General features: G+C 45.5%; 1 protein-coding gene across 2 annotated transcripts in view; it reads right to left on the bottom strand.

The window, feature by feature from the left end:
• Positions 1-8072: 8072 nt before the first annotated feature.
• Positions 8073-23188, bottom strand: part of LOC106568157 (ankycorbin) — a 77873-nt gene continuing 62757 nt past the window's right edge. For both annotated transcript variants that reach the window (XM_014138236.2, XM_014138235.2), the window contains 11 exons: positions 17600-17706; positions 17164-17351; positions 16736-16764; positions 16172-16258; positions 15577-15666; positions 15097-15252; positions 14657-14758; positions 12916-14448; positions 12091-12252; positions 11397-11462; positions 8073-11297 (listed from right to left, as the gene is read on the bottom strand). In XM_014138236.2, the coding sequence (XP_013993711.2) occupies positions 11211-11297; positions 11397-11462; positions 12091-12252; positions 12916-14448; positions 14657-14758; positions 15097-15252; positions 15577-15666; positions 16172-16258; positions 16736-16764; positions 17164-17351; positions 17600-17706 (2607 nt within the window). In that variant the 3' untranslated portion in view covers positions 8073-11210. The remainder of the gene's footprint in view (positions 11298-11396; positions 11463-12090; positions 12253-12915; positions 14449-14656; positions 14759-15096; positions 15253-15576; positions 15667-16171; positions 16259-16735; positions 16765-17163; positions 17352-17599; positions 17707-23188) is intronic.

The raw sequence follows: 23188 nt of genomic DNA, 5'->3' as shown, positions 1-23188 counted from the left end.
GTAGTTACGGCCATGGCTACCTGGACAGATGTTTGTGCCTCTCTCCACCTTCCCTCTCCAACCAGGCGGTGTATCTCCCTCCACCTCCCCTCTCCAACCAGGCGGTGTGTCTCCCTCCACCTCCCCTCTCCAACCAGGCGGTGTGTCTCCCTCCACCTCCCCCCACAACCAGGCGGTGTGTCTCCATCCACCCCCCCTCTCCAACCAGGCAGTGTGTCTCCCTCCACCTCCCCTCTCCAACCAGGCGGTGTGTCTCCCTCCACCTCCCCCCACAACCAGGCGGTGTGTCTCCCTCCACCTCCCCTCCAACCAAGTGGTGCATCTCCCTCCACCTCCCCACACCAAGCAGGCATTGTCTCCATTCACCTTCCCTCTTCAACCATGTGGTGTCTCCCTCCACCTCCCCTCTCCAACCAGGCGGTGTGTCTCCCTCCACCTCCCCTCTCCAACCAGGCAATGTGTCTCCCGCCACCTCCCCTCTCCAACCAGGCGGTGTGTCTCCCGCCACCTCCCCTCTCCAGCCAGGCAGTGTGTCTCCCTCCACCTCCCCTCTCCAACCAGGCGGTGTGTCTCCCGCCACCTCCCCTCTCCAACCAGGCGGTGTGTCTCCCTCCACCATCCCCCTCCAACCAGGCGGTGTGTCTCCCTCCACCTCCCCTCTCCAATCAGGCGGTGTGTCTCCCTCCACCACCCCTCTCCAACCAGGCAATGTGTCTCCCTCCACCTCCCCTCTCCAACCAGGCAGTGTGTCTCCCTCCACCTCCCCTCTCCAACCAGGCGGTGTGTCTCCCTCCACCTCCCCCCACAACCAGGCGGTGTGTCTCCCTCCACCTCCCCTCCAACCAAGTGGTGCATCTCCCTCCACCTCCCCACACCAACCAGGCATTGTCTCCATTCACCTTCCCTCTCCAACCATGTGGTGTCTCCCTCCACCTCCCCTCTCCAACCAGGCGGTGTGTCTCCCTCCACCTCCCCTCTCCAACCAGGCAATGTGTCTCCCGCCACCTCCCCTCTCCAACCAGGCGGTGTGTCTCCCGCCACCTCCCCTCTCCAACCAGGCAGTGTGTCTCCCTCCACCTCCCCTCTCCAACCAGGCGGTGTGTCTCCCGCCACCTCCCCTCTCCAACCAGGCGGTGTGTCTCCCTTGCTCCCTGGGTTCCCTTCACATGTTTGCTAACACTGCACCGACACCGCTGGCTTTTTTAAGAGCACAATTATTCCCCCCTCCAGACAGTACACTCACTTCTCACCTTTTTAGTAAGCCACTCATAGACACTTTGGCAAAGGTGTCAGACTCTTAGACCTTAAGTGTGGCCATAAATTATTTGTCACTTGGTTGCAAACATTTAAACCTCTTCCCCCAAGGTGTCTGTTTGCTTGTTTTTTGACTCGGTGCAAATGCAGATTCCACACCTTTTTGGTGAATCAGGTGTGACTGGATGCTAAAGAAGCCATTTCTTAGGGAGCAGGGTGTGCTAATTGCTTTATATGTGCCACCCTGGGTTCAAACAAGGCACAGTGGACTGGTGTGGTTAGGGTTAGAGTGGCACCTCGGCGGGTGGTTAAGGTCAAAGGGGACCAGGGTTTTAGTTCAAGGCGGTAGCACCTCTGTTAACAGCATGTGTCTAACAGAATGTGTGTGGGGTCAGCTTGGGATCGGGGTAAGCTCTGTGTCGAGTAGTTACTGCTGAGACAATCAGAGGCATTCTCCGGTTCTCCCTGAAACTTCCTTAGTAGAAACCGTGTGTTGAGCTATTTAAGCCCAGCCTTTGAGAAGTCCCCCCCAGCTTGAAGCTATCTTTGTCATTAATAATAAAATATAACTTGTTTTGAAATCCAGTTGTGGCATGTTTCGATTTAGGCTCATCAGAACTTGATGTGGATGCTGTGTGCGGATTTAAGGATCCAGAGGGCAATGGTAGGTTGCCTGGTTCAGCAGCACAGAGTGCTGACACTACCTGTGATGAGTGAGTCTCTGCCCTGCGTACTCTCAAAGCCTGCGTCCCAGGGAAAAGGCATGTCCGCAGAGTATTGTGGATATCCTAAATAATACATAAAGTTAGGCTATATGAGTGAACACTCACACATGAATACAGTCGTTACACACAGAAATAAGAGATAAAGAGAGAAAGCCATTTGCCCGTATATGATTAGATTTGCCATTCCCTGTGGATAGATAATTTCAAACCCACATTATAACTCACATACCTACCTGTGTGTAAATGTACCAGAGCAGGCTCTAGGATCCCAAATTCTGGATCCCAAATTCTGATTGCAAATTGGCAGTGGAACTCAATCTCCCTGACCTGGGTTCATGAGTGAGCACCACCACACTATGTGTGATCTATGGGTAAGAAGTTGGCTATCCATCTTGCAGCAATTTAGCAGCATGCGTCTTGTACAGTGAATACATTAATCAGTTCTGATTCTGGGCCAGTTTATTAGGCACAACTTTTGATGGCACGGTTGAGGCATAATGAACAGAGGCAGGAAATGTTGCGGACATCAGTACATTACTCAACAATCAATTGCGGTTGCCCAGATATCCCTGGAGGTTTGGGAAAATCATGGGCCTGTGCTGCATAGATGCCTGTTTGGCTAAAGACAACACCATTGTTTTGGAAATCAAATATTGACAGCACATCAGTAGCAACACTGACTGAATTACAACAATACAATAGGAGTTTTGTACAGTAGAAATAATTAACTTTAACCCAGCTAATTTCTCTCATGGATAGCTTTATATAACTTTTTCAGAGACATGAGATCATCTTTCTACAAGCATAGTTTTTATTTGTACACCTTAATTCTATTTAACTAGGCAAGTCAGTTAAGAACAAATTCTTATTTTAAATGATGGCCTAGGAACAGTGGATTAACTGCCTTGTTCAGGGGCAGAATGACAGATTATTACCTTGTCAGCTTGGGATTCGATCCTGCAACCATTCGGTTACTAGTCCAACGCTCTGACCACTAGACTACCTGACTTTGTTGCCAACTTCATCAACACATCGTTCATATTATGTCCTCTATGTCACTATAAAGTCCAGATGCAAAGCCTAGAGACAGGGTATTGATTAGTATGACTTACTTTTACTGCATTTGAGTTTGATGACTTCACAAAGTAATAACTCACACAAAGTTGAACTTCTGTCTATAATTTTGTGACCATAATGTTGGTAAGTCCATACTGCCACCTACCAGAGGCTGAGAGAATTGCTATGAAGATGTTTCCACATTTCCAAAGAGATGTTTAATACAGTATATGGTAAATAGTAGACTTCTTCACTGGTGAAGTAAAGATATATGGTCAATGACAACATCTCTTTGGGCTTCCTGCGGTCAATTTGCAGTCTACAAATTATTTGTAATTATGTTCCGGCTCCCCGACCATCCACTCAAGAAAAACATTGGCCCGCGGCTGAGTCTAGCTGATGGTCCCTGGCCTAGTGCCTGCATGAAACTGCCCGATTTGAGGAAATATGGCAGTAGGATTGCAAAATCACTTTCCCACATTTCCAAGGTTTTCCAGAAAACCTGTTTTGGAAGCTGGGAATTTTGGAAAAGTTACCAGAATTTTGCAATCCTACATGGGAGTGTGGTTGACTTAAATCCTTGAAGTTCTACGGGTTTTATCATTGTCTCTCCTAGCAACAATTCAGCCATTAGCCCACCAGAAAAACAAAAATGATTGAGAGGTTATAAAGATCTATTGTTATGAGTCATGAGATGTGTACTAGTCTGTTGGAGCTAGGAGAATTCAGTCAGTATATGGCAGAGGTTTATAGTGGTGGCTCTCTGTTCTAGCCCTAGGGGGATGATAGTGGGCCAGGGGAGGAAACTCTAAAAGGTCGTGCCACTGGGAAGAAGAAAATGGAGCGGATAGATTACCCACAATTCAGCTGGCAGCACATCTGAGACCACGGCACAGCAAGGAAAATCTGTTGACGTGAGTGTGTCGGGTGCATACCAAAAGGAGCTGTCAATGTCCTGAGGTCAGCACAGGCCTGTGGGGAAGTAGAGTGCCCTCCACCCTTGTCAGCCCATCTCCTAACTTCCCTGAATCTTTTAACAGAACAGCTTTCCTGTCCCGAGGTATAGCAATGATGTTAATATGAGTTTCAGGACAAATTAGAATGCTATTTGAAAACCACTTTCAGGGTAGATTACAATCATAAAGAACCGCAGACACCAGTTGTGCTAGTCTGAAGGCACAATAATATGGACATAAAATGAGTGTGTGTCAGCAGGAGCATGACTGTGCATAAGTTACAGTAGATGTCCGCAGGGTACAATAACCTTATTTCCACTTTTCTGAAGCACATTATCAATTTCAATTATCAATAGAATGTCTTCAGGATAAATCAGATTCTCATCTCAGCCTCAATATCTTCCTATGCCACATGATGACTCGCTAGCAGCTAGCTGGAGGGTGACTGATAACAGGAAACAATCGAGAATGACTTCCAAGAAGTCAAAGCAAAGACAAAAAAAAATCTTATTTGTGCTTCCTGTCTGTGCCACAGACTAAAGGACTACCGTCAGTGAGACTACAGCAGCAGTCAGTGAGGCTACAGCAGCAGTCAGTGAGGCTACAGCAGCAGTCAGTGAGGCTACAGCAGCAGTCAGTGAGGCTACAGCAGCAGTCAGTGAGGCTACAGCAGCAGTCAGTGAGGCTACAATAGCAGTCAGTGAGGCTACAGCAGCAGTCAGTGAGGCTACAGCAGCAGTCAGTGAGGCTACAGCAGCAGTCAGTGAGACTACAGCAGCAGTCAGTGAGGCTACAGCAGCAGTCAGTGAGACTACAGCAGCAGTCAGTGAGACTACAGCAGCAGTCAGTGAGGCAACAGCAGCAGTCAGTGAGGCTACAGCAGCAGTCAGTAAGTCATGAGTCCTCCAAATGCTCCTTCCTTCTCCTGGAGGGGATAAGAGGGGGGGTTCTGTAGCAATCTAAAAAGGGGGTGAAGGACAGCTCCAATTCTCACACACTGATAGACAATTTACCTCTACCTACATGTACACATTACCTTGACTAACCTGTACCCCCGCACATTGACTCGGTACTGGTACCCCCTGTATATAGCCTCGTTATTTTATTGTGTTACTTTTTATTTTATTTTTTTATCTTTAGTTTATTTAGTAAATATTTTCAAAACTATTTCTTGAACTGCATTGTTGGTTTAATGGCTTGTAAGTAAGCATATCACTGTAAGGTTGTATTCGGAGCATGTGACAAATAAAATTTGATTTGATTTTAAGGTCTCTACATTGGCTGCCTGTGAGTTTTAGAATTGATTATTCTATTGGTTAAATCAATCCACGATTGTGCACCCCAATACATGTCAGACATGCTTTTAAGTTATGTACCCAGTAGGTCCCTCAGGTCCTCTGACACTGGCCTTTTAACTATTCCAAAGCCAAGGACCAAGAGGCATGGAGAGGCAGCCTTTAGTTACTATGCCCCACGGCTCTGGAATAGCCTGCCAGAAGGTCTGAGAGGGGCTGAAAATGTGGACATACACTGCTCAAAAAAATAAAGGGAACACTTAAACAACACATCCTAGATCTGAATGAAAGAAATAATCTTATTAAATACTTTTTTCTTTACATAGTTGAATGTGCTGACAACAAAATCACACAAAAATAATCAATGGAAATCCAATTTATCAACCCATGGAAGTCTGGATTTGGAGTCACACTCAAAATTAAAGTGGAAAACCACACTACAGGCTGATCCAACTTTGATGTAATGTCCTTAAAACAAGTCAAAATGAGGCTCAGTAGTGTGTGTGGCCTCCACGTGCCTGTATGACCTCCCTACAACGCCTGGGCATGCTCTTGATGAGGTGGCGGATGGTCTCCTGAGGGATCTCCTCCCAGACCTGGACTAAAGCATCCGCCAACTCCTGGACAGTCTGTGGTGCAACGTGGCGTTGGTGGATGGAGCGAGACATGATGTCCCAGATGTGCTCAATTGGATTCAGGTCTGGGGAACGGGCGGGCCAGTCCATAGCATCAATGCCTTCCTCTTGCAGGAACTGCTGACACACTCCAGCCACATGAGGTCTAGCATTGTCTTGCATTAGGAGGAACCCAGGGCTAACCGCACCAGCATATGGTCTCACAAGCGGTCTGAGGATCTCATCTCGGTACCTAATGGCAGTCAGGCTACCTCTGGCGAGCACATGGAGGGCTGTGCGGCCCCCCAAAGAAATGCCACCCCGCACCATGACTGACCCACCGCCAAACCGGTCATGCTGGAGGATGTTGCAGGCAGCAGAATGTTCTCCACGGCGTCTCTAGACTCTGTCACGTCTGTCACATGTGCTCAGTGTGAACCTGCTTTCATCTGTGAAGAGCACAGGGCGCCAGTGGCGAATTTGCCAATCTTGGTGTTCTCTGGCAAATGCCAAACGTCCTGCACGGTGTTGGGCTGTAAGCACAACCCCCACCTGTGGACGTCGGGCCCTCATACCACCCTCATGGAGTCTGTTTCTGACCGTTTGAGCAGACACATGCACATTTGTGGCCTGCTGGAGGTAATTTTGCAGGGCTCTGGCAGTGCTCCTCCTGCTCCTCCTTGCACAAAGGCGGAGGTAGCGGTCCTGCTGCTGGGTTGTTGCCCTCCTACGGCCTCCTCCACGTCTCCTGATGTACTGGCCTGTCTCCTGGTAGCGCCTCCATGATCTGGACACTACGCTGACAGACACCGCAAACCTTCTTGCCACAGCTCGCATTGATGTGCCATCCTGGATGAGCTGCACTACCTGAGCCACTTGTGTGGGTTGTAGACTCCGTCTCATGCTACCACTAGAGTGAAAGCACCGCCAGCATTCAAAAGTGACCAAAACATCAGCCAGGAAGCATAGGAACTGAGAAGTGGTCTGTGGTCTCCACCTGCAGAACCACTCCTTTATTGGGGGTGTCTTGCTTATTGCCTATAATTTCCACCTGTTGTCTATTCCATTTGCACAACAGCATGTGAAATTTATTGTCAATCAGTGTTGCTTCCTAAGTGGACAGTTTGATTTCACAGAAGTGTGATTGACTTGGAGTTACATTGTGTTGTTTAAGTGTTCCCTTTATTTTTTTGAGCAGTATATTTAAAAGATATCTTAAAACACACCTTTTTAGCTTTGCTTTTCCTTAGGGTGCTTTTTAGTTGTGCAGTTTGTATTGTTATTCTTACATTTTTTATCCTCTTATGTTTGTTGTGTAGTAAATATTTCAGATTTTATTTGCATTCCATGTCTGAAATGTGCCGTATAAATAAAGCTTGATTTTTAATAATAATAAAGAAATAGCTAAAGCAACATAATATGTAGAAAAGTATCAACTAGATAGAATACTTTGAGCTTTTCCCACTGTCAGAAGGGTTTGATCGGAACACCCATGGTGGGTTTACATACTAATAAGAGTGTTGGACACTGAGGGCTATACTCAATCCGTTGCACGAAAGATCTGTGTTATAGCGCAATTGTAAGGTAATTTCTGATTGAGCCGACATATGCAGAGTTTACTGTGAATGCAGTCTCAGCGAATGCGGGAACAATGCCTATAAATGAAAATTGCGCTATAGTGCAGATCTTCCGCGGTACTGACTGAATCTAGGCCTGAGAGGAACAGACGTGAATAATGACCTGAGATGGGGCATAGTGACGGTCCAGACTTTTATACAAAAGGAGGATGTCATCAGGGCTGTAAATGCAGTCTACTGTCAGGCTAGTAGAGATAAATCCTTATCTCATAGCCATAATCTAACACAACTATCCATGCCTGGGGTAACCTAAGCAGCTATATCAACATCCATCTAATACCCTATAACTTCTATAAATAACAAGCTAGTTTTGCAGAGAACAAATTATTTCCACCTGCTTTACATCACCAAAAGTGGTGTGTGTGTGTGCGTGTTGAAATCAGAGCCTAGCCATTTTTTATTGTTTGGCAGAAGCCCCTCTGTCATCCTAATTGATTATTGATCAAGGGCCCTTGCGCTCTCTGGCGGGGTTGAAATAAAAAGTAATCATCATCACAGCCATTCAATGCCATATTTATGGATAAGGGAACAGGCGATGCATTCACAATTTATTTAAGTGGGTGAAAAGCAATTGGCAAACAAACACAAAAATCTGTTTGAATTACAAAAACAAGTTGGAAAACAGGAAACACAAAGGACATGTATCCTTCCTTATCCCTTTCTAAATTTAAAACATTCAGCCAACGCTTATTAACCTCTCTGTCATTGAGAGAGGAGTCTTCTTTTTACCTTATTAACAAGAGTTATTTGAGAAACTCTTAGGCTGCGTTTACATAGGCATCCCAATTCTGATATTGTTTTCACTAATTGGTCTACGGACCAATCAGATCAGCTCTGAAAATAATTTGATGTGAAAAGATCTGATGTCATTGGTCCAAAGACCAATTAGTGGAAAAAATATCAGAATTGGGCTGCCTGTCTAAACACAGCCTTAGTGACCTGCGATAAAAGGACAACTTCACTCCTGTCTTTACCGTGTACTTAGTCTGAAAGATCAAGTACTCATAGATATTGTAAAGGTAATCTTTTCGAAATGTATTCCAATGAGTAGTATGAAGATGTAGTGCATAATCCTAAACCATTTAGGCTGCGTTTACACAGGCAACTCAATACTGATATTTTGCCACTAATTGGTCTTTCTTTTTTTCTCCATTGGAGAAAAGAGCAGAATTGGGCTGCATGAGTAAACACAAGCTGTAAAAAAAAATCCTGTTGTTTTTACAGTAACTTACTGGCAGCTAGTTACCTGTACGTTATTGTAAAACTTAAAAAAAGTACAGTATGTACTGTTAAACCAAAGTTTATTTGGAATTTACGGTAACATATTGTACCTTTTTTTACAGGAACTTACAGGTAACTGGCTGCCAGGGTTTAAAAAAAAATTATATTGTTCACAGTGCAGCATCAGAGGAGCCTTAAGAGCAGAAATGTATGATACGAACATCAAGTACAGCACTTTGGTGGGTTTGGGTTATGTACAGTATGTCATCCATATCTGGAGCTATCCTGCATATCACAGCTCTGATGTAATTGTACATCAATCACAGTGATCATTCTATGGGAGTACACTATGTGTAAGATATGTCACATTCCATGTAATTGTGACAATCCTGTGTGTTCAACCCACTAACATACTCAGCTATTTATCATTGGATGCATCATTGTTCCTTGTAACATTGCAGTTGTACAACCATAAAGTTGCTTGTACTGAAAAGAGTTCAGATTTCCTAGGCTGTTGAAAAGACATGATTTGTAGAGGACAACAGTAGAAGTGAAGGGCTGAAATAGTGCAGTTGTTACACTTACCAGGCTACAATGAGATCACACAGCACTTGATTTAAACTTAATACAGTACAACAAACAGCACCACAGACACATTGGAGCCATACTTATCTAGGACACACTGAACTAAAATCTTGAGTGATTGTGTCAGATGGTTGTTTAAATTTTGGGGGGAGATGTGTTAGAAAAGGTACTAATGAGGCTAGCGAAGTCTTCGCCCCTCTATACGTAAACTCTCAGCCAGTTTCGAGCAAGTCTAGGGGTCAAATATTCCCTCCCCTTCCGAAATTTGAAAGATGTGGGCACCTGCGAAATCGTGATTTGTCCAAATGATCAGTGATAAAAAATCTGCATACCGGTACAAAGTTTCTCATTAGTCGTCAGATCCCACAGTCTGTGGATAGATGCTACTACCATTTACTGTATGTTACGAGCATCTGTCATCGAGAGATTAGAGTTTTCTTACTTATGCGTAGTGGATTGAATGAGGCTGAGCAACTTGCTCAACAGCCCAAGAGCCTCACATGCTGCCATACCAACACTGAAATGGTTGGATGTTTCATCCCCCAAAAATCAAGAAACAATATGACTACCTGCTACAGCTTACACTATAATGATATTACAAAAGGACGGAAGAAGAACACTGCAATATAACTTTTAAACCCTTCAAGAATCAAGACAAATCTGTCAGGCTTCAACACAGAAAGAGCTGGCACAAAATAAAGGTGTAACAGGTAATCTGCAGAGGCCATATATTCTTGCAGACTATAGAGTTTGAACGGGAGGACAGCATGAGGAAAGTGCATTTGTCACATGGGTATGTGCTGTCCTCAGAGAGACTACCCAGAGCTCTGATACCACATCACCCTTCAAGTACTGGATTATTGCTCAATAAGTATAATTGTTGAAGCAACGAAAGGTGGGTTTCATTATTTTAAAAATAAATTCGGTTCATAAAGTCATATTGAGTTAAAAAGACTCCAAGGGAATATGGTGTAAATGAGGACAAAAACCCACAATTGGGTAAATTTGGCATTCACAGATTGCAGACACTAAAAAGGGCCCAGGTTATCACACACAATATTGAATTCATACAAAAACCACTAAATAGGGTTGTTAAAAAATACAACTGCCAAACTTTGTTTTAATTTATAAATGTATCTTGAAAAAGCTTGCATATATTTGAAAATATTACTTTTATAATTTGAAATGTCGCTAAAGCGTTTAGCAATGTTCTTCTTTGGTTGATTTTGGAAGTTGCATGCAAACGTAAAAAAAAAATCATTTTTATTATATCATGAAAACCGGTAGCCTGGCTGACCCGACTCACATGGTACACAGCCGAAAGAGAGCTGTGACACAATGGTCCGGAGAGGAGTCCGTTGTAAATGCAGTATTTGCTCAGAAATGGGTTGAGCTTTGATTGGTTCTCTCAAAAATGGCTTCTTTCCTGGGGGGGTTGAGACCTCACGTTGTTTGGATTTGAAAATCCAACAGTTGTACTGGAAGGGACGGCGCTCAGGGGCTGTGAGTGGTCGTGCCGACAACATCAAAATAGCCTTTTCAGACTGTGAAATCAGGAGGACTTCGAGTTAGGTGTTAGCCAGACTAGAAAACTAAAAAACATTAAAAAACATTACAAAACGAACACTGCTAGTTCAAAGGTAGGATGGCAGTCGAATCTATTGACAACAAGTCTTCAAAGCTCCCCTCTGACATCATTTGTAGACAAATGAAGAATGTATTTTATTTTAATTTTTATCAATATCTTTGCTTTTGATGGGCACACGTGCACTGTAGTGTGATAGATCAGATAGGTTAGGAGACCAAGGATATAGTTTCCTTGCGTCTCCTCTCCAGCATGGTCAGTAAACAGATAGGCTGTTCCATTTCAGATGCTTAATTTGGCTTCTGTTGGCATCTTGCACATCATCAGAATCTGCTTCAAGGCTTTCTGAACATCCTCATCCATCTGACCCTGTAAGGAATAAAGTAATGGTGACATAACATTAAAACCACACCTGCAACGTTTAATATGAGATCATATACAGAGTACACCGTATGCATAAGGACATACCTGGACGGCGTATAGGAGATGCATCCTGTAGACGGACACTATCTCATGGTGCTGCCTCTTTGACTCCTATAGTAAAGAGATGCAGAAACAGGCTAGTTTGTTATTTTTACACATAGCAGACACTCTTATCCAGAGTGCCTTCAGGAGTGATTAGGGTTAGGTGCCTTGCTCAAGGGCACATTGGCACATTTTTCACCTAGTCGACTCGGGGATTCGAACGAGCAACCTTTCAATTTTTTTTCGACTTTTTGCAAATCCAATCAGTTTTCCATGTTGATTCAATGTCATGACATATAATGTTTTTGTTGAAATGACGTGGAAACAACGTTGATTCAACCAGTTTTTGCTCAGTGGGAGTATGATCCAGTTTGGCTGCCCAGTCCACACATGCCTGTGACTCATTATGTCTTGGACCAGAGGAGGCTGCCCTGTATCAGGACATTAGATGTCTTGGCTCTAAAAAACTAAAGGTATTGGCTAATCATGACAGTACAGAGATTCACAGTAACTCACCCAACTGTTAGCTTCCAACTGTCTGACAGATGTTCCAGGAAAGTATTTAGTCTTAGGAATTTGTGTGAAATGGTATATCCTGTCTACAGGCTCTGATGCTATCTGAGTGAGGTTGAATGCAGTACACTGATTGTTGGTTGAATAAGCCATATTATATATAGTTTGAACGTGTATGGCTTACCCCTAGCTGGTACTGCAGCTGCTTGACTTGCTGCTGTAGGTTGTCCAGCTGCTGCTGCTGCAGGGTCTGCTGTCTCTTGGCTGAGCCTGCACTGTAAGACAGCTGGGATAGGCTGTTTAAGGCATCCTTTAATTTCCCCACCTCTCTCGACAGGTCATCAATCTGAGACACAAACATGGAGATCAATAAAAGTGCTTAGACAAAACTGCTTTTCTATCATGACCAAAGACAAAACAACATGTCATAAGAAAGCAAAATAGAGGGATACCTCTCTAAACTCTTTAAAGGTCCGATGCAGAGTTTTTTTTTATCTCAATATGAAATAATTTCTGGGTAGCAATTAAGTACCTTACTGTTAAAGTACCTGATTGCTTTCAATTAAAATGCTCAAAAAGAAACACATATTAATTTATTTGCAAAGAGCAATTTCTCAAGCAAGAATGGTCTGAGTGGGGAGGGGAAAACTGAAAACGGTCTATCATTGGCATAGGGGTTTGGAACTCTCTTATTGGTCTATTAACTAATTTAACACCTGGTGATGTCACCAGGCAGGCCAAAACTCCATCCCACCAACACAGACTGAAATTTCAGGCGGTCTTTTCAAACAGCTCTTACACTAAAAGGACATTATTATCATTTTCACAATTTCACAGTATTATTCCAATCATAGTGTGGAAATATATATACAACACAGGGAAATTCACGTGTTTGACTGCACTGGGCCTTTAAGTGTTTCCTTTGCCAAACCAGGGGATTTTCTAGCTATTCATTACCATTGAACATTGTATAAAGCACTCTACCAACAGAAAGCAGTAAATAACAAACCTTCTTATTCTTCTCTCTCTCTGAGCTGACATGTTCCTCCACCAGTTTCTTCAGCTGAACGATTGCATCCTGGGCTTCTCTGAGCTTGGTGCTCAGAGTGTGGTTCTCCTTCTCCCTGCTGATGGCCAGCTCCTGCAGGGCCTCCCTCTCACTCCTCCCCTCCCTCAGTTCCTGCCACGCTGCAGCCGCCTCCAGAGCCATCTCATCCTGCTTCCTCAGGGCCCCCTGGAGAAGCTGCGTCAGGTTGCCCTCCTCCTTCTCCAGGCCCTCTCTCATCTGCTCGTGCTCCAGCCGTGATATAGAGTCGTCCGGTGTGTGGTCCTTCTCCATAGTCAGTCTGTTCTGTAGGGTGTCCACCTGCAGGGTCCTCTGGGACAGCTGTTGTCTTAGAGCATCTGCCTGGGCCTCCAAGTCTTTGATGGCGCTGCCCAGAGAGGACACCATCTGGGTGTGGTCAGATAACGCCACTGTCTCCTGAGCCTCAGCCTCCTGCTTCAGGAGGGCAATCTCCCCCAGAGAGGCCGAGTACTTGCTCTGTGTGTCGGCTAGCGATGCCTGCAGCTCCTCTACTCTGCTTCTCAGCATGGCCTTCTCCTTGTCTGGGGAGGCTACAGGGCTGCCAGGCTTAGAATTGACAGCCCGGATCTCCTCCAGCTGGTTCCTGGTGGAGCTCAGTTCACTCTTGGCCTCACTGTAGGACTTGGATAGTTCCAGCAGGCGGCGCTGCAGCCCATCGATCACGCTCCCCAGCTCGCCTTTCATCTCCTCAAAGTCTTTAGCTGCAGCCTCCACGGGGACCGTCCCCCTCAGAGCCTCCTGCAGCATCCTGATCTCCTCCTGCGCCTCCTTGTACCGGTCCACCAGCAGGCTCTTCTCCCGATCACCGCTGTCGTCTGCTGCCTTCAGCCTGGCCTCCTGCTCCTTGATCCGGCCTACATCTCTCTCCCTCTGCTGCTCTGACTGGGCCAGCTGGGACCTCAGCTCTTTCACTTCCTGCTCCAGAGAGCTTCTCAGTCTCTGGAGCTCCTGCTCTGTTGTTTCACTTCCTCCACCACCTCCTCTTTCAATATGTGCCATGAGGGCCAGCACCTCCTCTCTGGCCTGCTGGTGTTTCTCCTGTGTCTCCGTCAGCTTGGCCTGGAGCTCTGCTAGACTCTCCAGCAGCACCTCCCCTTCCCTCCCTGTCACGTCCCCCTGCTCAGGTTTGAGCCTGGCATGGAGCGTGCGGTTCTCCTTCCGCGTCTCCTGCAGTTTGGAGTGGACTCTCCCTAGGGTCTCCCTCAGCAGTCGGATCTCCTCCTCGCCTCCCTCCTTCCCCCGCTCCCCACCCTCTTCCTCCTCTTGTCTCAGGGAGGAGCTGCTGAGCTCCAGGGCAGACCCCTCAGACATGTCCTCCTCCTCTGTCCCCTGGGGCTGGAGTTGGGGCTCGCTGGGGGACTTGTGGGTGATGTGGTAGGAGGCATTAGAGTTCATACTGTTGGGGCAGGACGAGTCCTCTTGGCCAACCTCACCTCCCTGGGGAGACGGACGCTTCTACAAAGAGATGTAGATAGAAGGAAAGATGAGATGGGGAAAGATAAGTAAACAAGATTTAGTTGATTATTTAGGATCTTATTAAGTGGATCTTTCTTAGGTAGAAGGCCTAATTACAGTAAACACCACACTGGGATATCACCATATTTCACCATATTGGGATATCTACGTCCCTGGAATGACAAGTTATATTGAGTATCTGGCTTACCTTGAGTATTTGGGCTAACTGCTGGTTCTCCAGAGACAGAGCTGTAATCTTGGCGTGTAGGGCCACTACCAGAGCTGAGTCTGCCTTCCCACAGTCCTCTGCCTGTATCAACACAATTATACAGTTAACATACAATGGTTTGGACCACCAGGGAATATTATGTTAGGAGTTTGGGACATCTCATGAAACTTACATCACACTTCCATTAGTAATATCTGAGGTACATGTAGTAATATTAGTCAACAGTTCAGACTGTGTTATGTAAAGTAGTGCAGCGGGTGGTTAACTTGTACTGTAACTGACTAGATTACAGTGTAAATGTGCTGTGCTGTGTAAATGGATTCCAGAGAGAGAGAAATGGTACCGAAAAAGCTAGTGGACTGGGATCAAAGCAGCGCAGGCAAGTGATATTAAAGGCCTACGCTGTAGATGTAACTCGCCTTGGGCTCCGGCCCCAGCTCCGTCTCAGTCTGGCTTATAGTCACAGTCTGGTCCACAATCTGCTTCAGATTCTCAATGGTCTCCAGCAGCATGCACTTCTCCTCGTGTAGCTTCTCCACCTCCTCCCTCTGAGACACGCCGTGCAACTCCTCTTCCTGACAGAAAGAGATAGGAGAGGGAAAGAGGAAGGGAAGAGGAAGGGAGAGAGAGAGAGAGAGAGAGAGAGTCATGCAGGGAGGGAGAGAGAGAGAAAGTTATGCTAGGGAGAGAGAGAGCGCGAGCGAGAGAGGAAGAGTTATGCAGTGAGGGAGATAGAGAGCGAGAAAGAAAGTTATGCAGGGAGGGAGGGAGAGAGAGAGCAGTAAGCAAAACCAACATAAACGAAAGTTGGTGACACAGAAAATAAAACATGATGGAAAACAACCAAATGAGAGGCCTAATGACTGATAAGAAATGTTCTTGATTGTAAGTGCATGTACCTTATAATTAAATATTTTAAATCCACAACTTTTACTGGAGACTGGAGTTTCATTTGGGGTCATGTACGCGGGAGAGTTGGGACTAGACATCTAGAAAGTTTGGAAACATGAATAAAATGTCTTATTGTTTACTCCTGCGTTCTGCACCATAGACACAGTAATTACTATCTATACATATAAATACACTCCCACAGACAGAAAAACAACACTAATGCAGCACTGAATTCAAGAGTCCTTGAATAAAAGCAGCAGACAGTAGGGTGAGGCTCAAAAAAAAAAGAACACGGGAATTCAAACAGAACATGACCATGTAAACACATATTATAATGTTTAAGAACTTCATTAAGAGTAAAATGGTACCTGACACAAGCAGGGCTGAGGACCATTCAAAAGGGACCCAAAAAGGAAGACAACAGACAGAAGGGAGACGGACAGACCAAAAACAGACAGGCAGACCAACAGACAGACTGACCGACCAACATGATGATGACAGACAGACAGACAGACAGACAGACAGACAGACAGACAGACAGACAGACAGACAGACAGACAGACAGACAGACAGACAGACAGACAGACAGAGACATGCCTTTACCTGCACAGGGCTAATGGGAGGTGGAGGTGCTTTTCTTTTTTTGGGAGTTGTGCTTCGATCGCCACCTAACCTAGCCACTTGATCATGCTGAGGTGTGAGTGAAGGAGTGGGAATAAAGAGAAGAACAAAAACAGAAGAACGATCCAGCAGTTTTTAGTTAGGTTAGTGAAAGAGAAGAATCATCAAACATTTGGAGAATTTGTGATCAAAGAGAAGGTATTTATCGAGGAGTAACAATGCCCTGAAGATGTATCTGTTTAGCTAAGGTGTTATATTTGTGCTCATACATGCTGCTTGAGGTGCATTTCAAAACGAGTCATTACGTAAAAGAAACATAAGGTTTAAACAAAACATTCAAGATAAGGTTGTCAATGACGGCACTACAGTGGAAAGAGGTTGGTTTGACTGTCGAATGTGTACTATTCCTTCTGATTAGACTAATAGGTGTAATTTATCACATTGATATCAAGTTAAATGTGTGTAGGTTCAATGATTAGGAAAAAATGGTTGCAGTTGTGAAGCTTGGAAGAAGATAGAAAGATTGCACAAGCTGACCTAACTTACCTGAGGAGTTTTGGGGGACTTTGGGGTGTCTGTGTATAGGGAGGAGAGAGGGGAAGAACAACATTTAAGACACATCCTGAAGATGGCAGTGTTGGATAAATTCTGCATGACAGGCCAACTGAAAAGTTGCATTTCAAAGCTTGACCACAAGGAGGTCAATGACGTATCTGGGTCGATTATGGAGGGAAGGAAAGAAAAGCCTGAAGTTCTTCTAGTCAAAGCATCTCTCTTTTTATAACTTTACAGTGAACAATAGAACAATGCTTCATGTTACAATCATTTACATGCATCCGAAAGCTTGAATTTCATAACTTTCAGTTACCTCAAATGGATTTGAAGGGAAATTATGCCTGAAGGAGTCTGCTAGAATGTCTGGTTAATTGCCTCATAGTAGGCTCGATCAGTACTAAAGACAGTTCCTATCTCACCGCTGTCTGAGTGTGCACTGTGCAACTCGGCAGTGAGGACGGCCCTGATCTCACTGCTGCCAGACAGCTTGGCGTAGTGCAGAACGTCATGACCCAAAGAGTCCACAGCCTGAAGAGCAGCTCCTCTCTGGACCAGAACCTCCACTACAGACATACTGCTGCTCTCACTGGCCAGCATCACTGCTGTCCTGTATCAAACAGTCAGAAATAGTATAATCATCATCATCACCACAATACTCATCGTTAACATCTTCTTCTTCATCATCATCCTCATCACCACCATCATTATCCCTATCATCATCACCATCATTACCATCAACCACAACATCACCATCAGGGTATTATAATGTCATGTGCTTGAAGACAACCCTGTAATGATTAAATGAAGTTATGAAGTAGAATGCACGCGTGATCTGACAGATGACTCCTTCCCTACCTGCCGTTCTTATCACACGCGTTGACGTCAGCTCCCCAGTCCAGGAGGCTGCTACAAACATCAGCGTGGGCGTGTCTGGCGGACAGCAGCAGGGGGCTGAGGCCATCCTGCAGGACACACACACACACACATCATAGTTCACTAACAGTATATTGCATACAGTGTGTTCAGACGCCTTGATCATAGTAACACTGAGAGCCATACATCCTGTTTCCTGTTTCCGGTTACAACTTGCAGACTTGTTTACGCTGCTGTGCGTTTTGTTGCCGATCTTACTTTGCTACCTGACGGTTTTTTACTTTTTCATTACCGTATATTTTTACTTTTTCCCTCACTCAACTTTTTTCATTCAACTTTTTCACCCCGGAGGTTTTATCTGGACATGGTTCGTCAGGACTTCAAACAGCCGAAGCTAAGTAACATTAACATGATGCCTTCTAATTGCAGTCGTTGTACCTATAATATACAGGAGAACGATCGCCTTACGGCAAGGATAGCTGTGCTGCAAGCCCAGCTTCAGACGCGATCGTTAGGCAAGGGTAATTTCAGTGTAGGAAAGGATGAAACAGCGTCTGTGCCACCAGTAAGTACAGATAGTAACGTTAGTATAAACCCCCTCGCACGGTCCCCGCAGCCGGACAACTTTCTCATGGCTTCTGGAGGGAAACGCTGTAGGAATGCTCAACCGGTGTCGCTTATTCAGCCGACAGAAACTTTCAACCGGTTCTCCCCATTAAGCGAGTCGGAGTCGGAGGCCGAGACTTCTGGGGTCTTGTGGGGTCTGAGACGCCGACGGCTCCCACCATTAGCTCTGACAAATTGAAAACCCTAGTCATTGGCGACTCCATTACCCGCAGTATTAGACTTAAAACTAATCATCCAGCGATCATACACTGTTTACCAGGGGGCAGGGCTACCGACGTTAAGGCTAATCTAAAGACGGTGCTGGCTAAAGCTAAAACTGGCGAGTGTAGAGAGTATAGAGATATTGTTATCCACGTCGGCACCAACGATGTTAGGATGAAACAGTCAGAGGTCACCAAGCGCAACATAGCTTCAGCGTGTAAATCAGCTAGAAAGATGTGTCGGCATCGATTAATTGTCTCTGGCCCCCTCCCAGTTAGGTGGAGTGATGAGCTCTACAGCAGAGTCTCACAACTCAATCGCTGGTTTAAAACTGTTTTCTGCCCCTCCCAAAAGATAGAATTTGTAGATAATTGGCCCTCTTTCTGGGACTCACCCACAAACAGGACCAAGCCTGGCCTGTTGAGGAGTGACGGACTCCATCCTAGCTGGAGGGGTGCTCTCATCTTATCTACGAACATAGACAGGGCTCTAACTCCTCTAGCTCCACAATGAAATAGGGTGCAGGCCAGGCAGCAGGCTGTTAGCCAGCCTGCCAGCTTAGTGGAGTCTGCCACTAGCACAGTCAGCGTAGTCAGCTCAGCTTTCCCCATTGAGACCGTGTCTGTGCCTCGATCTAGGTTGGGCAAAATTAAAAATGGCGGTGTTCGCTTTAGCAATCTCACTAGTATAAAGACCTCCTCCATTCCTGCCATTATTGAAAGAGATTGTGATACCTCACATCTCAAAATTGGGTTACTTAATGTTAGATCCCTCACTTCCAAGGCAGTTATAGTCAATGAACTAATCACTGATAATAATCTTGATGTGATTGGCCTGACTGAAACATGGCTTAAGCCTGATGAATTTACTGTGTTAAATGAGGCCTCACCCCCTGGTTACACTAGTGACCATACCCCCCGTGCATCCGGCAAAGGCGGAGGTGTTGCTAACATTTACGATAGCAAATTTCAATTTACAAAAAAAAACAATGACGTTTTCGTCTTTTGAGCTTCTAGTCATGAAATCTATGCAGCCTACTCACTCACTTTTTATAGCTACTGTTTACAGGCCTCCTGGGCCATATGCAGTGTTCCTCACTGAGTTCCCTGAATTCTTATCGGATCTTGTAGTCATAGCAGATAATATTCTAATTTTTGGTAACTTTAACATTCACATGGAAAAGTCCATAGACCCACTCCAAAAGGCTTTCGGAGCCATCATCGACTCAGTGGGTTTCGTCCAACATGTCTCTGGACCTACTCACTGCCACAGTCATACTCTGGACCTAGTTTTGTCCCATGGAATAAATGTTGTGGATCTAAATGTTTTTCCTCATAATCCTGGACTATCGGACCACCATTTTATTACGTTTGCAATTGCAACAAATAATCTGCTCAGACCCCAACCAAGGAGCATTAAAAGTCGTGCTATAAATTCTCAGACAACCCAAAGATTCCTTGATGCCCTTCCAGACTGCCTCTGCCTACCCAAGGACGTCAGAGGACAAAAAATCAGTTAACCACCTAACCGAGGAACTCAATTTAACCTTGCACAATACCCTAGATGCAGTTGCACCCCTAAAAAAACATCTGTCATAAGAAACTAGCTCCCTGGTATACAGAAAATACACGAGCTCTGAAGCAAGCTTCCAGAAAATTGGAACGGAAATGGCGCCACACCAAACTGGAAGTCTTCCGACTAGCTTGGAAAGACAGTACCGTGCAGTATCGAAGAGCCCTTACTGCTGCTCGATCATCCTATTTTTCCAACTTAATTGAGGAAAATAAGAACAATCCGAAATGTATTTTTGATACTGTCGCAAAGCTAACTAAAAAGCAGCCTTCGCAAATGGAGGATGGCTTTCACTTCAGCAGTAATACATTTATGAACTTCTTTGAGGAAAAGATCATGATCATTAGAAAGCAAATTACAGACTCCTCTTTAAATCATAAACTCATCCTTGACCGCTGGCTACGTCCCTTCCGTCTTCAAGAGAGCGAGAGTTGCACCCCTTCTGAAAAAACCTACACATCCTTCCGATGTCAACAACTACAGACCAGTATCCCTTCTTTCTTTTCTCTCCAAAACTCTTGAACGTGCCGTCCTTGGCCAGCTCTCCTGCTATCTCTCTCAGAATGACCTTCTTGATCCTAATCAGTCAGGTTTCAAGACTGGGCATTCAACTGAGACTGCTCTTCTCTGTGTCACGGAGGCTCTCCGCACTGCTAAAGCTAACTCTCTCTCCTCTGCACTCATCCTTCTAGACCTATCTGCTGCCTTTGATACTGTGAACCATCAGATCCTCCTCTCCACCCTCTCCGAGTTGGGCATCTCCGGCGCGGCCCACGCTTGGATTGCGTCCTACCTGACAGGTCGCTCCTACCAGGTGGCGTGGCGAGAATCTGTCTCCGCACCATGCGCTCTCACCACTGGTGTCCCCCAGGGCTCTGTTCTAGGCCCTCTCCTATTCTCGCTATACACCAAGTCACTTGGCTCTGTCATATCCTCACATGGTCTCTCCTATCATTGCTATGCAGACGACACACAATTAATCTTCTCCTTTCCCCCTTCTGATAACCAGGCGGCGAATCGCATCTCTGCATGTCTGTCAGACATATCAGTGTGGATGACGGATCACCAGCTCAAGCTGAACCTCGGCAAGACGGAGCTGCTCTTCCTCCCGGGGAAGGACTGCCCGTTCCATGATCTCGCCATCACGGTTGACAACTCCCTTGTGTCCTCCTCTCAGAGTGCTAAGAACCTTGGCGTGATCCTGGACAACACCCTGTCGTTCTCCACTAACATCAAGGCGGTGACCCGATTCTGTAGGTTCATGCTCTACAACATTCGCAGAGTACGACCCTGCCTCACACAGGAAGCGGCGCAGGTCCTAATCCAGGCACTTGTCATCTCCCGTCTGGATTACTGCAACTCGCTGTTGGCTGGGCTCCCTGCCTGTGCCATTAAACCCCTACAACTCATCCAGAACGCCGCAGCCCGTCTGGTGTTCAACCTTCCCAAGTTCTCTCACGTCACCCCGCTCCTCCGCTCTCTCCACTGGCTTTCAACTGGAAGCATCCGCTACAAGACCATGGTGATTGCCTACGGAGCTGTGAAGGGAACGGCACCTCCATACCTTCAGGCTCTGATCAGGCCCTACACCCAAACAAGGGCACTGCGTTCATCCACCACTGGCCTGCTGGCCCCGATACCTCTGAGGAAGCACAGTTCCCGCTCAGCCCAGTCAAAACTGTTCGCTGCTCTGGCACCCCAATGGTGGAACAAGCTCCCTCACGACGCCAGGACAGCGGAGTCAATCACCACCTTCCGGAGACACCTGAAACCCCACCTCTTTAAGGAATACCTAGGATACGATAAAGTAATCCTTCTAACCCCCCCCCTTAAAAGATTTGTGAAGGTGAATGCACCATTTTGTAAGTCGCTCTGGATAAGAGCGTCTGCTAAATGACTTAAATGTAAATGTAAATCTGGGTATTACTCCAAAGCTCCATTGTCCTGAGTCTACACAACTCTGCCAGGACCTAGGATCAAGGGAGATACTAAAGTGTTTTAGTACTATATCTCTTGACGCAATGATGAAAATAATCATGGCCTCCAAACCCTCAAGCTGCATACTGGACCCTATTCCAACTAAACTACTGAAAGAGCTGCTTCCTGTGCTTGGCCCTCCTATGTTGAACATAATAAACGGCTCTCTATCCACCGGATGTGTACCAAGCTCACTAAAAGTGGCAGTAATAAAGCCTCTCTTGAAAAAGCCGAATCTTGATCCAGAAATTATAAAAAACTATCGGCCTATATCGAATCTTCCATTCCTCTAAAATTTTTTAGAAAAAGCTGTTGCACAGCAACTCACTGCCTTCCTGAAGACAAACAATGTATACGAAACGCTTCAGTCTGGTTTTAGACCCCATCATAGCACTGAGACTGCACTTGTGAAGGTGGTAAATGACCTTTTGATGACGTCAGACCGAGGCTCTGCATCTGTCCTCGTGCTCCTAGATCTTAGTGCCGCTTTTGATACCATCGATCACCACATTCTTTTGGAGAGATTGGAAACCCAAATTGGTCTACATGGACAAGTTCTGGCCTGGTTTAGATCTTATCTGTCGGAAAGATATCAGTTTGTCTCTGTGAATGGTTTGTCTTCTGACAAATCAATTGTAAATTTCGGTGTTCCTCAAGGTTCCGTTTTAGGACCACTATTGTTTTCACTATATATTTTACCTCTGGGGATGTCATTCGAAAACATAATGTTAAATTTCACTGCTATGCGGACGACACACAGCTGTACATTTCAATGAAACATGGTGAAGCCCCAAAATTGCCCTGGCTAGAAGCCTGTGTTTCAGACATAAAGAAGTGGATGGCTGCAAACTTTCTACTTTTAAACTCGGACAAAACAGAGATGCTTGTTCTAGGTCCTAAGAAACAAAGAGATCTTCTGTTGAATCTGACAATTAATCTGGATGGTTGTACAGTCGTCTCAAATAAAACTGTGAAGGACCTCGGCGTTACTCTGGACCCTGATCTCTCTTTTGAAGAACATATCAAGACTGTTTCAAGGACAGCTTTTTTCCATCTACGTAACATTGCAAAAATCAGAAATTTTCTGTCCAAAAATGACGCAGAAAAATTAATCCATGCTTTTGTTACTTCTAGGCTGGATTACTGCAATGCTCTACTTTCCGGCTACCCGGATAAAGCACTAAATAAACTTCA

The sequence above is a fragment of the Salmo salar genome, chromosome ssa13 (genome assembly GCF_905237065.1).
Source record: "Salmo salar chromosome ssa13, Ssal_v3.1, whole genome shotgun sequence".
NCBI lineage: Eukaryota > Metazoa > Chordata > Actinopteri > Salmoniformes > Salmonidae > Salmo > Salmo salar.
Note: the sequence above shows the minus strand (reverse complement) of the source record. Positions and strands in the feature narration are given on the sequence as shown.